At 45.9% G+C, this 17103-nt stretch overlaps 1 protein-coding gene across 1 annotated transcript in view; it reads right to left on the bottom strand.

Annotated features, from left to right (window-relative positions):
• LOC115097632 (fibrillin-2-like) overlaps positions 1 to 17103 on the bottom strand; it is a 421199-nt gene that overhangs the window by 282983 nt on the left and 121113 nt on the right. The window contains 3 exon segments of the mRNA XM_029613571.1: positions 792 to 944; positions 2737 to 2862; positions 12283 to 12408. Coding sequence (XP_029469431.1) covers positions 792 to 944; positions 2737 to 2862; positions 12283 to 12408 — 405 coding nt within the window.

The raw sequence follows: 17103 nt of genomic DNA, 5'->3' as shown, positions 1-17103 counted from the left end.
GCAGGGGATTTTGCTGTGCGCAAGTGAGACACGAGTCAACTCAGACCTTGATGGCTTGTTTCATTTGGGGCCACCAGTAGTGTCACTGAAGCAATTCAAGAGCTCATGCTGGTCCAGGGTGACTTGCGACATGGGAGTCATGGGCCCATTTTAAAACTTTCTCATGCAATCTAGAAGGTTCGACCATCTTCCCTGCTGGGACAGGTACCATAATGGCCAGAAGTATCTTAACGGGATCAATGATGTGCCTGGGAAGTTCTGGAACATCCTTGATCTAGAAGGAGCAAGAGAGGGCATCTGCTCATTGGTTCTTGATTGCTGGGTGATACTGTAGTTCAAAATCGAAGCAAGCAAAGAACAAAGACCTACAAAGGCCTGTCTTGCTCTTACGATTGGCGGTATGCAGGCTGCTCCCATGAACTACCACCTGTCCGCTGCACATCAGTAGCTCCCGCACCCACCACCTTCTCCATCAAATATACTGCTCTTCTAGAGTCCCACATGTAGGACTCGGCCCTTTTCTGATCCAGTTCACACACAGGCCTTGGCAGATATACACTTATATACAAAATGTCACAGATTGGAACCATCCCAGCTCTGGAAGGACAATCAACTGGCTGACTTCTCTCAGCTGTAGAAATACCAAAGAAGACATCACAGCAAAATGCCCAAATTACTGAAAACTCTCAAATGGCATTACTTTGCAAAACTTCATTGAACCATCACAGAAACCCCTCATAGTTTCCTGCATACAAATTCCAAGCACATCTTCTCTATCTCCAGAAACTCACCTGATCCTCTGACGGGGCACATTTCTGGCGTCTGTCCTGAGGCCCAGCACCTCCCTGAGTCGCAGCAGCAGTGCATCCTGGAGAAGTGTCCTGGCAGCTCTGCAGCACAGCGCCCACCGATCAGGGCCGAGAAGCAGGTGCCAAGGCGCTGATCTGTGCAACGGGGAGAAGGACAGCGAGAGGTAAGTCAGCATTTGCCGAATGAGAACAGTCGGTCACCTCACTGGAGCCCACAGCCCTAATGGTGGCCAATTAAAACTTGGAAACGGAACTGGGGTATGGGAGGAGCTGGATCAAAAATTGGAAGGCCGAGGCCAGACATAACATGGAAGTGCTCTTTCTTGGACAGGCTAGTGGGGAAACCTCAACATCTTGAATATCATTGCTAAAATAAGAGGACAGTAGCTGTTAGCTTCATATGGCAAGGGGCTGTCATTCCAGTATGGCCCTGCTATCTCTGATGTACCTAGGCTTATACATTGCTATTGTTGGTTACTGGGAGGTAGGAAAGGGATCAAACCATTAAAAAAATACTATCTCCCATAGCCTGCAAAAAATCTGGTTTTCTCCAGGTTTATTTCAGTCAATGTACAATTAAGGTATGGAATTTGCTGCCAGGGACCGTGGTCAAGACTAGTAGTATAGCTGAGTTTAAAAAAGGTTTGGACTAACTCCTGGAGACCGGGTCTATCAACGATTATTAGCCAGATACAACTTGGGTATCTCTACCTCTTATTTCTGAGAGTGAGCAACATGGAATGAACTTTCCCACCAAGATTTGTTGGGGTACTTCCAGATGACCCAGATTGGGCACGGTTAGAAACAGGATGCTGGACTTGTTGACCCAGTACGGCACTCTCCTATGTTCTTATGACTAATACAGCAAGTAGAATTCTTTACTGCATCTGGAGGCTGAGAAACCATTTCCACCTGTGAGGTGGAGCGGGTGTGGTGGGGCACTGCAGAGCAGCAATCATAACATTTTCTCTTCCATACGCCAACCTCCCCCAACCCCAGCAATGCAAAATGGAGTTGGAGATGATGTGCTTGAATTGGGGAAGAAGAAAAGATGTCAGCCGTTATTGCCGGTTGAAAAGCAACTCTGAGGATCCGACATGGAGGGGACATCACTCTGCCTGCACAGCATCCTCAGACCCAGTCAACCTGGGGTGCTTAACCTCTATGAATTCTGTTTTTATTCTTATTTTATGTTTATAGTAATTATGTTTATTGCCCCATTATTGCTATTCATATTTATGCAATTTGATATTTTGTTTTAGATTTATTTTTATTTGATTTTATCTTTTACTCTAACAGCTAATTTATTTAATTTTCCTTTTTTATGTAGTTTTTAGCTGTTACTATCTTAACAAAACAATGTATTTCTTGTGTTTTTAACTTGTAAACCGTTGGGAAGGCATGTCTGATGTAACAGTAGAGAAATGCTAATAAACTAAACTAAACCAAAACTGACTCAAGGATTGAGTCGGGAACCTTCTGCATGGCAGCGTGCAGCACTTGCCACAGAGTCAGTGGGGGCTGGCCCCAGACAGATTTTTGGTTATAATTGATTCATTTTTTAATGCTTCCTGACTACTGGCTTCTGGAAAAAAGACTTGTTTACAACTGGGCACTGGAGATTAGATGAACTGAACGGCCCCCATCCCATTGAACTATGAGACGTCTTTCCAATTGAAAGGTCACCCCATGACAGGATAGAGGCAAGTCTCTTCAGCAGTGTTAACAAAACGGTCTTTGGGGACCGATGTGGCTATAGACCTCTCTCTCTATCCACTGGCTGCCCCTCTCTGTCCTCACTGCTTTCACACTGGCCTTTAGCAAAACATTAGCAGAGTGCTGTGGGGGAGACGAATGCAGACCCAAGTGTATATCCAGTAATTAGATGCAGGGAAAAAACCCACAAAAGCAGCTCTTCCTGTCTTACCCAGGCAGCGCGAGCCATCCAGACTGGCAGCAAAACCATGGGGACATGCACAGACATAGCTTCCGATGGTATTCGTGCACTGGCCTCCGTCGCACACTCCGGGAATTGTGCTACACTCATCCACATCTGAGGAGAGAAGGGGGAACAGATCAGCATACCATGGTTACAAACAGCATCTCGCCCTACCTCCTGTCATTCAAGACCAACTCAGTGAGGCGATGGTTAATAGGGACAGCGGCTTATAGGATGTGCAGAAGAAACAAAAATTCATGTCAGTTCGTTCATTCATTTCGTTGGGGCCCAAATTCATTTCATTAGTTTCAATACAAAAAATAAAAACTGTTTGTTCATTTGCCATTAAAAGCTTTGGGGGACGCACTGCAGTCTACTCTGGGCTCCAGAATAGTGATTTTCTTATTAATTCTAATGAAACATGTAAGAAGAAATCATCAGAAGGGGGAAAGAGCTGCAGGGCACTTAGGATGTGGCAACGTGGCGTCACAAAGTGACATAAAGCAGCTTAAGGCTCTGCAAGGGGCAAATGGATAACAGGCTCCTTCCGGCATTGGCAGAGGTTCTCCAAAATACCGTGAGAGGAGCAAAGAAGCAGCAAGAGGAGGAAGAACATGCCAAGGTGGAAAAAAAAAAGAGTACATCAGCAATAGGGACATGAACACTTGTTGGCATCCGAGAAGCAAAGTGGCATCGGTAGTGGCATCAGCACCCTAAGGCACCCTGAAGGCGGAAGAAAGCTCCGGTGATATATTTTTCGGTCAGTTGGGAACACCCCTGGGTCATATCTTTTTGGAATTGTTTGAGCTCTTTTTACATGTAAGTATATGGACCCCCATATATGATTATTCTTTGCCTCCAAATCTTGGTCCCTATCACTAACTCGGCCCGTTTCTCTTGTATTTAAGTGACTTCTAATCCTTGACACTTTTAGTTTTCTATATATAGGGCAAGTGGCTTAATTTGATTACATTATCTATTTAACGGTTATATACTACTTTATAGATATCCTATTGTTAGCCTTGATAGCTTGGGTGTGCATGTGTTAACACAATTGAATGGGGTAGGCATGCTTTTTTTCCCTCTCCTCTGCTTACCTTGCCACGTTATTCATGGTCCTAACCTTAATGAAAAACTTTTTGTCTTTTGTACAGATCCTTTTTCAACAGTCTCTCTCAATTACATTGCTTCACATGTGACTCGTCCCTCCCGATGCAGCTCTAGCGAAACACGGTTCCATGTCAGGGGACTGACGTGTGTAATAAATGTGGTGGTACATCGTCATTACAAGACTTCTCTCGTTATTTTGTTCGGTTTGAGTTTCCTTTGTCATGGACCATTTGAAAACGTTCTCGCAACACACCTGGTGTATTGATTAATTTTACAGTGTGTTTGCTCGCCGTTCCACATCCTTTCTGTGGCCGTGTCCTACATCATAAACCTGCCATGGGACAAGGAAGGATTAATCAAAGGGCCTGAGTAGCCAGGACCTGGTGGGAAAATAGCAGGAGACATTTTATTAATACGATTGAATCTTTTCATCAGAATGTTGGCAATCAGCAAGAGGGATTGGTTTTGGCTTTACTGCTGCTCACTGCTTCCCATACTTTGCTGTGCTTTGGTTCTGTATTCTAGATCTAGGTCTTAGCTGGTGATGCCTACGGAATACAACTGCAATGGTTTTTATAAGCATGAAGTTACTGGATCTGATAACAGTGCCACTCTGAGATCTTTTATTTATAAGTGGTGTGGGTAGCAGGAGATAGTTTATAGGGACAGGTGTATAAGGGGGATGCTGTTAATAGGAGCAGTGTTTATTTCTTGTGCTTAGTTTCATTTAGTGTGGATTAAAAGACCCTTAAAGTGGGCCTGCCAGCAGCACAGACTGTTCTGAACTTTCCTAAGGAAAGTAGAAGATATTCTTAAGAGCATCTGAAATGGGAAAAAAAAATTTGTAAAAAAAAATAAAAAAATTAAAGATATGCCGCCTTCTCCAGTACCAATAGATATATTTAGATGCAGATCTTTTTGGGTATCTCCATTACATTTCTGCTATCAACTTTATCTTGAGTTCATTAGCAAGAAGCTGATGGAGAACAGAACCCATGAGGGTAGAGCTCTTCTCTCATCTCACTGCTTCTGCCCAGGAAGGGGAAGTCAGACTAAGATACAGTTCCACAGGTGGCCCCCTTAAACCGGGACAGTCAGTTACAGGCCCCCCCCCCCCTTCATGAAAGTTGAAAAAAAATCAAAGATGACAAAAAGGAAATGCAAGTTTTTCAGTCTGTACCGCCGAAGGATCGTAACACAATGCTAGAAGGAGCAAGGAACCCGAGAATCATACCAGACATTTGAACTTACGTTTCCTAAACATTGCCCAAGGTTCTAGGGGAAATTGCTGATATTACCTTAAAAAGGTACTTCTTGGCAGTACTAAATTCAGTCAGATCAAATGCCATCTATCAATAAACTGTTTTGTTTTTCTTCCTTAGGTTTCCTCTGGAAATACAAACATTCAATCTGCTGTTCTTCCTAATGACCAATTTCCTTGAGAGCTCATCTGAAATTCTTCACTGTTCCACTTTATTCGTTTCTTTTGTATCATCACTTGACGTGAGTAATGTTATACGTAAATATTTAGGAATGTATTTGCCATATTTTATGGCCAATCTATTTGAGTATTCCCTGATCTTGTAACTCAAGAAAGCAAGGGTTTTCTTGTATTTAGACAAGAGGTTATTTCATTAAGATGTTCCTTCTCCCTTTATTGCCCTTGTAAATGCTTTAAGTATAACAATGACTGGTTTTTTTTTTTGTTCCAGAGCAATTAAGGGCATATTTTGGATTCCAAGAGACCTCTGACCTCTTCTCCAGTGTCAACTTAAGAGAATTTTGGGTATAGAGAAATTCACAGTCAGTGAACATGCTATGCTAGTTTCTCTGTATTTTCTATTGTATATTTTCCTTATTTTTTTGACTCCTCTCCCATTATTGATATTTGTATTTATAGATTAAGATATGATATATATTTTGCTATTGTGTATTATTTCTTTATTAATATTAACATTGATATTTTCCCCCATATATTTCTATGCAAAATCATTCTTTGTATATAAGAAATAAATAAAAATTGCAATATCATATTATACAATGTTTCCTAGGTAAATGAATCCTAGAGAGTTTTCCAATTATACAGATAGGACACAGGATGCAGTGAGATGCTGGAATGAAGAGCAGAAAAAAATGGAGAAATTACTTACCTGATAATTTTGTTTTCCTTAGTGTAGACAGATTGACTCAGGACCAATGGGTATTGTGCTCTTCTGCTAGCGGATGGGAGACAGAGTCGCTCTAGATATACCCCTGCAGTAACCTCAGCTCTTCAGTATTCTCTTCGAAAAGCCATTGTGGATATATCTTGCTTAAATAACTTGATTAAACTTGAACTGGTTCAACTAATTTCCAAACTGAAGACCGCTAGTGCACTCAACCAATTAACGCAGACACTGGACAAACTGTGGGTGCCTTGATCTAGGGGTAGGCCGCGGCTTACCCGTATTTGCTTAGTCTTGAGGTTTGCTATCCGAGGTTCTCCTTCTCTGGGGCAGCCGTGGGCGGGATGCTGAGTCCATCTGTCTACACTAAGGAAAACAACATTATCAGGTAAGTAATTTCTCCATTTCCTAGCGTGTAGCCAGATGGACTAAGGACCAATGGGATGTACAAAAGCTACTCCTGGACAGGGCGGGAGGCTGCCCGTGGCCCACTTAGTACTGCCCTTGCGAAGGCTGCATCTTCTTGGGCTTGAACATCCAGACGATAGAACCTGGAGAAGATGTGTATGGAGGACCATGTCGCCGCCCAACAGATCTCAGCGGGTGACAGCAGCTTGGTTTCTGCCCAAGAGACTGCCTGGGCCCTCGTAGAATGAGCCTTAACCTGTAGTTGTAAGGGCTTTCCTGCCTCTATGTAGGCTGCCTTGATTACTTCTTTCATCCAGCGGGCTATGGTTGCCCGCAAGGCAGTTTCTCCTTGTTTCTTCCCGCTGTGAAGAATGAACAAGCGGTCTGTTTTGTGCACCGGTTTTGACCTTTCCAGGTACCGCACTAGGAGTCTGCCAACATTTAGATGGTGAAGAAGGTGTGAGTCTTTTGAGTCCTTATGTTCATCCGGAGATGATAGTGAGATGGTTTGGTTTAAGTGAAACTCGGAGACCACTTTCGGTAGGAAGGAGGGGACTGTGCGCAGCTGTATGGTTCCAGGCGTGAACCTAAGGAACGGTTCCTGACAGGATAGTGCCTGTAGTTCAGAAATGCAACAAGCTGAACATATTGCCACCAGGAATGCAGTCTTCAATGTTAAGAGGCATAGCGACAGACCACGTGATGGTTTGAAAGAAGTCCCAACTAGGAAGTCTAATACTAGATTAAGATTCCATAGAGGCACCGGCCACTTTAGGGGTGGTCGGTAGGAAGCGCTGGTGATCCTGATGGACTGAGATGTGAAGGTAGGCTTCGGAAAGGTCCAGGGAGGTTAGGAACTCTCCCGGTTGTACTGCCATTATTAAGGAGCAAAGAGTTTCCATGCGGAAGTGTAGTCGACGTTCTTGAGATCCAAGATGGGCTGGAATGATCCTTTCTTTTTGGGAACGATAAAATAGATGGAATAGCGCCCCGTATTTTGTTGGGGCATGGTGACTGGAGTTATTGCCGTCAGACTGAGTAGTCTTGTTAGAGTGGTTTCTACTGCCAATTTCTTGGAGTGGGAGTGGCAGGGTGACATCATAAATTTGTCTCGAGGGCTGCTGCAGAACTCCAGAGAGTAACCTTCTCGAATGATGTTTAGAACCCATTTGTCCAACATTATCTCGACCCATCTTTGGTAGAAGAGGGTAAGCAGACCCCCTATATCCTCTTCCTGTGGATGGGTCGACCCATTCTCATTGCGGAGCATGGCAGGAGCCTACCTCCGGGCCTGCTCCCCTCTTGGTCTGTCTGTTCCGAAAGGGCTGGAACCTTCTGGAGGAACAAGGTGCCTGAAAATGCGAGTTCCTGTAGGGTCTGAAGCACTGCGATCCTCTGCCCTTGGTTCTTCTGGGGGAGGGACGCTGAGATCTTTTACTCCTATCTTCCGGTAGCCGAGGCACTGGGGATTTGCCCCATTTGCTGGCTAACTTCTCCAATTTGCTTCCAAACAAGAAAGATCCTTTAAAGGGCATTCTTGTGAGATTCACTTTAGATGTCGCGTCTGCAGACCAATTCCGTAGCCATAGTTGTCTTCTGGCTGCCACTATGAAGGCAACGCCCCTGGCTGAGGTGCACACCAAATCTGAACTTGCATCTTTGAGGAAGGCTGCTGCGGTTCCATCGTCTCGCTGGTATACGTTTCGGAGTTATTTGCTTCTCTCGAGAGGAGCAAGCAGGAACGTGCCACCAGTGCACAGCAGAAAGCAATCTGCAGTGTCATTGCTGTTGCGTCGAAGGCCTGCTTAAGGATGGATTCTAATCGTCTGTCCTGATTGTCCTTCAATGCACTCCTCCCTCAACAGGAATCGTTGTTCGCTTTGAGACGGCACAGGCCATAGCGTCCACTTTCGGGAAATGCAGGCATTCCTTAGTTGCTGGTTCTAGAGGGTATAGGGCTTCCAGGGCCCAACCCCCTTTTGAAGCTGGCCTCCAGGGCATACCATTCCAGGTCAATCAGTTCCTGGATGGCTTCCATCATTGGAAAGTAGCATGAGGCCTTACGAAGGGACACCAAGATGGTGTTCTTCTTTGGTTCCGCCATAGGGTCCGTGCCTGGAATACCCAGCGTCTTCAGCATCTGGGAAACAAGGGCTGGTAATTTGTCCTTGTGGAAGAAGCGAAGCATGGTTCAGTATGGTTCCATTCCTGGAGGGATTTCTCCTTCTTCCAGGTTTCACCCTCATCCTCTGAGGTGTCTGGGTCCCTGTCAGGGAAGTTCTTGATTAGGTGAGGCATGTCTCGAGGCATCCGAGCCGAGCCAGGAGGATCTGGCTGCACCCCAGGCTGCACCCCAGGCTCTCACCTCTGCTTCCAGCAGAGGTGAGAGCCTGGGGTGCAGCCAGGGCTGATTGCGCCTGAACGAACGCTTGAGCCCTTGGAAGAATTCCAACCAGGAGAAGGTCCCTGGATCCATGTTAATCCCAGGTGGAGTCAGAGCAGGGGTCCCAGAGGTGCCCTCTCGGAGATGCATAGGTCCGGGGAGCTATCGTAAGTAGTTCCGGTACCATCTCCCGACAGAAAGGGACCAGGCTTTGGTTCCCTCTGGGCTTCTTCACAATGTTGACAGAGGCAGGACTCCAATTCAGGCTGCGCAGCTCTTATATGGCAGGCTGTGCGAAGAGTGTGAATCGGTTATTTACTCTTTCGGATAGTGGAAAGACTAGGGGACACTCCATGAAGTTAGCATGGGGCGCGTTTAAAACTAATCGGAGAAAGTTCTTTTTTACTCAACGCACAATTAAACTCTGGAATTTGTTGCCAGAGGATGTGGTTAGTGCAGTTAGTATAGCTGTGTTTAAAAAAGGATTGGATAAGTTCTTGGAGGAGAAGTCCATTACCTGCTATTAAGTTCACTTAGAGAATAGCCACTGCCATTAGCAATGGTAACATGGAATAGACTTAGTTTTTGGGTACTTGCCAGGTTCTTATGACCTGGATTGGCCACTGTTGGAAACAGGATGCTGGGCTTGATGGACCCTTGGTCTGACCCAGTATGGCATTTTCTTATGTTCTTATGTTTTGGCCTTCTTGGGTGCCGGTGCCATTGTCCTAATGTGTTTGCAAGCATGTAGTTGAAAACCCGGCTGTGCGTGAAGTTATGTGCACGGGTGCACTCAGTTGTGTGCGCCGCTGTGCGCGCAGCTGTGCGTGCATCTATATTGGACGTGCGCAAATTAGGCGCCTCGGCTGCCCTATGCGTACCACCAGCAAGAAGGGAAGATGGCGCCAACGACCCCCGCGTGTAAGATGGTGCCCCCGAGGGTCTCCACGTGTGTGGACCCTTGCACCGGATCGGGGCCTAGCCCAACCAAGACTGCTCAACTCAATTGGTGCTCCCTTCTAACCTCGCCAGGAACGGATTCGGTAAGGCAATCTGAGCCCTGGAGACCGGAGACCTGAATTTAAAGATTTTCTCTTACCTGGTTTTGGCGCTTAACGATCGTGTGCCGGACGGTCTCCATCTGCGGGGGGGGAGAGGGAATCACCTTCACCACCACGCTCATTTCTGCACCCGCTGCCTTTCAGCCAAACTGGGGGCTAAGTCCACACCGGGAACCGGCTACCGGACCAAGGCATACCTCTGAGGGATCTCAGAAATCACCTCAGGAATTCTCGACTGGGGGAGGGACCCTTAGGTTTCACCGCAGAAGAGCGGGGCTTGATCTTCCTTAAGGTAAATTTTGTTTATTCTTGGCTGTAATTCTTAACACTATTCTAGTGTGTGGGATAGTGTCCGCTTCTGCTTAAAAGACTGAGAGATACTGAAGAGCTGAGGTTACTACAGGGGTATATCTAGAGCGATGTCAGCTTTGAAATCTGACTCCGTCTCCCATCTGCTAGCAGAAGAGCACAATACCCATTGGTCCTGAGTCCATCTGGCTACACGCTAGGAAATGTAAATTTAAAATATAATCTTCAATTTTCCAGTAGTTAAATCATCTTGCAGACTGATCCATCAAGGTCTTTGCCCACAGACAAAGAATGGGAGAAAGGCCTTCGTGACAGAGGCTCCGAGTGCCCTAGCTGTAGCATAGAAGCAATGGTCGGTGGCAAAGCCTTGGCTTGTGCTTATAGGGACACTCGGAGCCTCTGTCACGAAGGCCTTTCTGGACAGGCTGAGCCTTTCTGGACAGTTCTGCACCAATAAGAAAAGTTCCTTCTCTACCCTCAATCATGGAAATCAGACAAAGTCCATCAAGCAACATTTTCCCCTACAGCTAATGAGGACATTAAACTGACCCATCCTTCCTTCCTCTTTTCCTACTAAGGAAAACAATCTGCTCTAGACACTTGAATGAAGTTTCATGTGTCTATGAGATTCAAAATTTCCTTGAATAGCCACAGAAAGTTGGCCATCCTAGTCTGAGTGATGCCCAGCACTTCCCAGAGCTCTTTATCCTTAGGCTTTGCATGGATCAAAGACTCCTCAAGCTCTGCAAAGTACTAGCCTGGTGTTGTAACATGAGGCAGAAAAACATTATCTGGAAAGGCATTTTGGCTTGAGAAGCACAGTGACATACCTGGACCTACGAAAATTCATTTCACAGGCCACAGGGTAGAGCTAGGTTGAAACCAACAGGCTACAGCTTCCCAGGAACCAGGATGGTGGTGGCTGGGTGCCGCTCAGCATGGCCACAGAGTCCTAGGACCCTGCAAGTTCAGTGTCCTAGATCTCCAGTTTTGATAGTGATCACAAAATTAGGGGTAAAACACAGGCGGAGCTGCTGGAAGTTAGATTAAGTATGGGAATTTTGTATGTTAATCTACCCAGGATATAACAGAGAAGCAAAGAGCATGACCACAAAAGCTGACTTAGATAAGGAGCGATAGCTTAGCTGGTTGACAGCTTGGACAGCAATAAATGAGCAGATATGATCTCTATCTGCCATCATCTACTATGTTACTATATGCAAGTAAAAAAAAAGAATCCTAACCCCCCCTTATTTTACAACAATAACTAATCTAGGATTGCCCCCTAAATGCTGGACTGCTGTCTCCAGAAGAATTTTATTTTATTTATTTAACAATATTTCTATACTGCTAACTCCAAAAAATCGTGGTGGGGTTCACAACGTAGCATACATAATAAAAGTTAATTTCACAAAACAGAAAAACATTTAAAAACAAAGGGGGTCCAAATTCAGCCTTGGACATATCTAACTGGCTAACTTAACCGGGATATTTAGCAGCACAGCCGCACCGCTAAATATATCCGGCTAACTTTAGGGCAGCCCCCCCCACAGCATGATCAGAGTTACTGTAAAATCGCTGTTTGGCCATTTACATCGATAACCTTTCAGTTCTCTGTCTAAAAGGCTTTTGAACATCTACCCCCGACATCTCTATTTCCTGTTTATTCTTGGAATCCCTGCTTATACAGCCAGGTTTTTTCAGAAGTTCTTAAATTTGTTGGTATCCGACGTAACCCATGACTGCTCTGGCACAGAGTTCATGGCAGGTGGCTTTCTCGTGCTGAGCGCGCACCAGGGGCTCAGCCTGTCCGGCAAGGCACTCGGAGAGAAACAGCCCCCCCCCCCCCCCCCCCCCCAGGAACTACTACACCGGCCTCTCCAAACACTTCCCCGGGCACGGTGAGAACGCAGTGCACATTTCCTGGCTCCAAAGAGCGGTCATTACCTCACCTCCATTCCCCCACTCTATTCATATTTTTAATCCCTCTCAATGCTTCATCGGGACCGGCACAAAACCAAGATGGCGCACAGGGGAACGGACATGGGAGTTTTACTGGCCAGTGAGGAGAGGGGTTTCTAGAGTCTGAGGTTTTTACCTTCACATTTCTGGGTGGTCTCACTCTGCTTGTGGCCGGCAGGACATCTGCACTCGTAGGACCCCACGGTGTTGATGCAGTTGCCCCCCTGGCACAGACCGGGGATGGCCTGGCATTCATCGACATCTAGAAGCGGCGGAGAGAAGGAGTTGGGCAGGGGTTAAGTGTCATCACAGACGCGAACCAAACGATTTCTGACACGAAGGAGGCAGAGCAGGTCGTGTGTTTCCTCATTTACCCACTGATAAATACAAATTAAACACGAAAATATGCATAGCCCTATACACCTCTGCCTGACATCAGATGCGCAGAACCAGCATTTTACGCTGATTTGAGGTGGATATTGAAAAGGGATTTTCTTGGTAGTTTCCCAGACAATCCTCGAGATTTAAATTTTCCGCCCCCACCGACTGGCAAAATATCAACCGGGTAACTTTAGCCAATGACAAGAGACAGGAGGATTGCGTGTTCCCAGGGGCACATCCTAAATGTAATCCTGTAGCGCCGATATTCAGCACTTATTGGGTAAATTTAGGCAGGTAAGTCTGTCAGGTAAATAAATAACAGTCCTAAGTCCCACTGAATATCCCAGCTCAGGCTACCCAGATACCTACCTGCTTGCCACACCATGCAATAAGGAATTCTACACCTCCAGGCGCTGCTGGCTCCTGTACAAGAAACCTTTTAAAGCCTGCAACATTTCACAGCACGGCTGACAGCAGCTCAACCTGACCCCTGTCTCTGCTCTTCCGACCTCGCCATCTTTACTGAATTTCCACGCTGGAGCACCGAGGAAAGGCCCTAAACTCGCAAAGAAGATCCGTCCGCTGGAAAAACTGAACCACATCTGAGCTCCGACCTCCCTGGGGCTGGGAGTGGACACGAAAGGGCCACGGCACGGGCTCAGGCGATAGATTTTTTTTTTACATTTTTTTTCCAGCTTGCGTGTGCAAAGCTCAGAGAACCTTGCTGTGAGGGTCTCAATCCCGGTTCTGCCACCACGGAAGCGGGGAAAGGATGACAGCCCCGGTGCATCTTGCTGTTTGCTGCCGAGTTCCCTCATATCCCGCACAGCCAGGCTGGCATCCCCACATGGTGTACAAGGAGCCCTATTTGATTCTCCTTCTGGATCTTCCTGACAGGAGCCTCCTGAGAACAGTTCCAGATGCAGGCACAAGCTACAGCCTCTAGATATCAAAACATGGCTACATTTCAAGGTTTTATTTATTTATTTTTGGTAACGCTATGGGGCCCTCTTAAACTTGACATAGTTTAGGACCTCAGAAGGTCTTAACCCAGCCCTGCCTGAGACACAGCTGGGGGGGGGGGGGGGAGGGGCAGGAAGGGGCCTTCGCAACCCCAGTTCCAAGGCACAGGTCAAGAAGTGCTGGTTTTCCAAGGCTTGATTCACCCTGAAAACTGCAGCTGACCTTGTTTTGGTTTTTTTTACCCAGTTAGCTGAGGATTGGTTGAAGCAGAGCTAAAAAAATCTTTCGGTACGGTCCAGCCCTTTCCCAGGCCTTTAAATTCCAGGCTAGAATCTGCCACTCTGAACCAGGCTAGGATCTGCCACTCTGTACCAGGCTAGGATCTGCCACTCTGTACCAGGCTAGGATCTGCCCCTCTGTACCAGGCTAGGATCTGCCCCTCTGTACCAGGCTAGTATCTGCCCCTCTGTACCAGGCTAGTATCTGCCACTCTGTACCAGGCTAGGATCTGCCACTCTGTACCTCCTAACCTACCCTAAAGTAGGACACAGCTGTCGTCCTAAGGATAGGTTAGGAGCCCAATCTCCATCACATCCAGCTGGCTGCATGATTACACTTTTAAGAAGAGAGCATGGTACAGGGACAGTGCAGGTACCCCAGGGAGGGGGCAGGGAACTGAGCCGGTTCATCACTGCGGATCTGCCTGTGACTCTCTTACCGTTGCTTGCCTTGCAATTCTTCTACTTCTCACGCTTGCCTGAGTGCGATCATTTTACTCCCAGGAGAATTTAGTGCCACACGTCTTTGTGCACAGTCTTACTGGACAGGGGCATATACCGGGACACCATCTCTCTTTAACAGAGAGCTGGACTAAATGGTCAGCGTTCTCAACAGAGAAAGGTAGGTCGTCCTGTGCCCCAGGGACCTGTCCTGGGACCGATGCCATTTAACATATTCATAAACGGTCTGGAAAAGGGAGCCATGAGGGAGGTGAGCAAACGACAGGTGATTCGGAAATATTCAAAGAAGTCAAAAACACGAGCAGACTGTGAGGAACTGCAGAAGGATCTCGCGAACTGAGGGCCTGGACATCTAAATGGGAGATGAAATTATATCTGGACAAAGTGCAAAAGTGATGCACGTAGGGGAAAAATAAGTCTTAACTGCAGGCACACAATTCTGGGTTCTGAATCAGAGTCACCATCTAGGAAAAGGAGCTTGCAATCACTGTGGAGAGAAGGCTGAAATCCTCAGCTCAGTGTGCAGCAGTAGGCAAAAAAGCAAACACAGAATTGCAAGCAATGGTTTGGAAAGGGATGGAGAATAAAACAGAGAGAGTATCAATTTGTTGCTGGAGGATGTGGTGAAGACAACCAGCATAGCAGGTTTAAAAAAGATTTGTTCAAGTTCCTTGAGGAAAAGTCCATAAACAATGATTAGACAAGAACACTTGGGAAAGCCACTGCTTACCCCTGGGAGTGAGCAAGAAGGAAATGATTCTCCTCTTTGGGATCTGCCGGGTACTTGTGACCCGGATTGGCCACTATCTGAGACTGGACAGTGAGCTGGACGGACCTTTGGTCTGACTCAGCATAGCATACATTATGTTCTTATGTAATCAGGAACCATCTTTGTGAGAAGTCTTACTTTCTCATCCAACTGAGAAGACGCCAGGTGCCAGGCACTCCCCTTTATTTATTTAATGAATGAATGAACAGTCTGCGTATCCACAATCCTAGGCAGCTAAACTACATAAGAACATAGGAACTTGCCATGCTGGGTCAGACCAAGGGTCCATCAAGCCCAGCATCCTGTATCCAGCAGTGGCCAATCCAAGTCACAAGAACCTGGCAGGATCCCAAGGGGTAGAGAGATTCCAAGCTGCTTATCCCAAGAAAAAGTGGTGGATTTCCACAACTTTCCCTTAATGATGCTTAATGGACTTTTCCTCCAAGAACTGGAGGAAATAAATAAGAACTTGTCCAAACCTTATTTAAACACAGCTGCACTAACAGCTTTCACCACATCCTCTGGTAATGAATTACAGAGCTTAATTATGCAATTGAGTAAAAAAATATTTTCTCTTATTAGTTTTAAAATATTACCCAGTAACTTCATTGTGTGCCCCCTGGTCTTTGTACTTCTTGAAAGAGTAAACAACTGATTAATGTTTACTCATTCTATTCCACTCATTATTTTATAGACTTCTATCCTATCTCCCCTCAGCCATCTCCTCTCCAAACTGAAAAGTCCTAACCTCTTTAGCCTTTCTTCATAGGGGAATTGTTCCATCCCCTTTATCATCTCCGTTGCCCTTCTCTGTACCTTTTCTAATTCTGCTATGTCTTCCTTGAGATGTAGGGACCAGAACCGCACAGAATACTCAAGATGAGGTCGCACCATGAAGTGATATAGAGGCAGTGTGATATTCTCTGTTTTATTCTCCATTCCTTTCTTAATAATCCTGAGCATTCAGTTTGCTTTCTTGGCTGGTGCTGCACACTGAGCAGAAGATTTCAATCTTTTATCAACGATGACACCTACATCCTTTCCTGTGTGGTGACTTCTAATGTGAAACCTTGCATTTTGGAGCTATAATTTGGGTTACTCTTCCCTAAGTGCATCACTTTGCACTCGTCCACATTAAATTCCATTTTCCATTTGCATGCCCAGTCTCCCAGTTTTGCAAGGTCCTCCTGCAATTTCTCACAGTCCTCTTGAGATTTGACAACTTTGAATAATTTTGTGTCATCAGCAAATCCGATCACCTCCCTTGTTGTTCCCCTTTCCAGTTCATTTATAAATATATTAAAAAGCAGTGGTCCCAGAATAGATCCCTGGGGATCTCCACTATTCACCTTTTTCCACTGGGAAAATGTACCATTTAGCCCTATTCTCTGTTTTCTATCTTTCAACCAGTTGGCAATCCACAATAGGACACTGCTCCCTTATCCCGTGACTTTCTAATTTCCTGAGGGACTTTGTCAAATACATTCTGGAAATCCAGATAGACTTCATCAACTGGCTCACCTTTATCCACAGGCTTATTTATGCCTTCAAAATATGTAGCAAATTTGTGAGGCAAGACTTCCCTTGGTTAAATCCATGTTGGCTTTGTCCCATTAAACTCTGCCTATCTGTGCATTCATAATAAAACAAAATCATATACATGATACACACCAAGCAATAACATTTACTCCGAGCTGCTGAGGGGGTCACCATACTCACAGCAAGACAGCTGGCATCAGAGATGGAATTAAACCGCTCTACAGATCACTAAAACGTAGACTTTTTGGTTTTTTCCTAAGTATCTGCAAAGATTGTTCAAGTCTCAGGCCATCAGTTCCACAAAAGCAGGTCCGTGACTGAAAATAATCTGTCACGAGTCTTTGCATACGAGAACCAAACGCACAGAAGGAACATCGAGAGGCTGAAAAAGGCCAATGCCATCAGCCGGGCAGGGAGCGGAAGAGGAAGAGCTGATCTGGGTTACATGGGTAGAATTTCTTTCAGCTGGCCCAATAAAAGATATCCCAACCTCTCCTTTCTGCTATCAATATGGCAAAATAACGCTTTAATGCACTTTAATGTACAGCTCAGCATTCTGGGACTC

The sequence above is a fragment of the Rhinatrema bivittatum genome, chromosome 8 (assembly GCF_901001135.1).
Source record: "Rhinatrema bivittatum chromosome 8, aRhiBiv1.1, whole genome shotgun sequence".
Classification (NCBI taxonomy): Eukaryota; Metazoa; Chordata; class Amphibia; order Gymnophiona; family Rhinatrematidae; genus Rhinatrema; species Rhinatrema bivittatum.
Note: the sequence above shows the minus strand (reverse complement) of the source record. Positions and strands in the feature narration are given on the sequence as shown.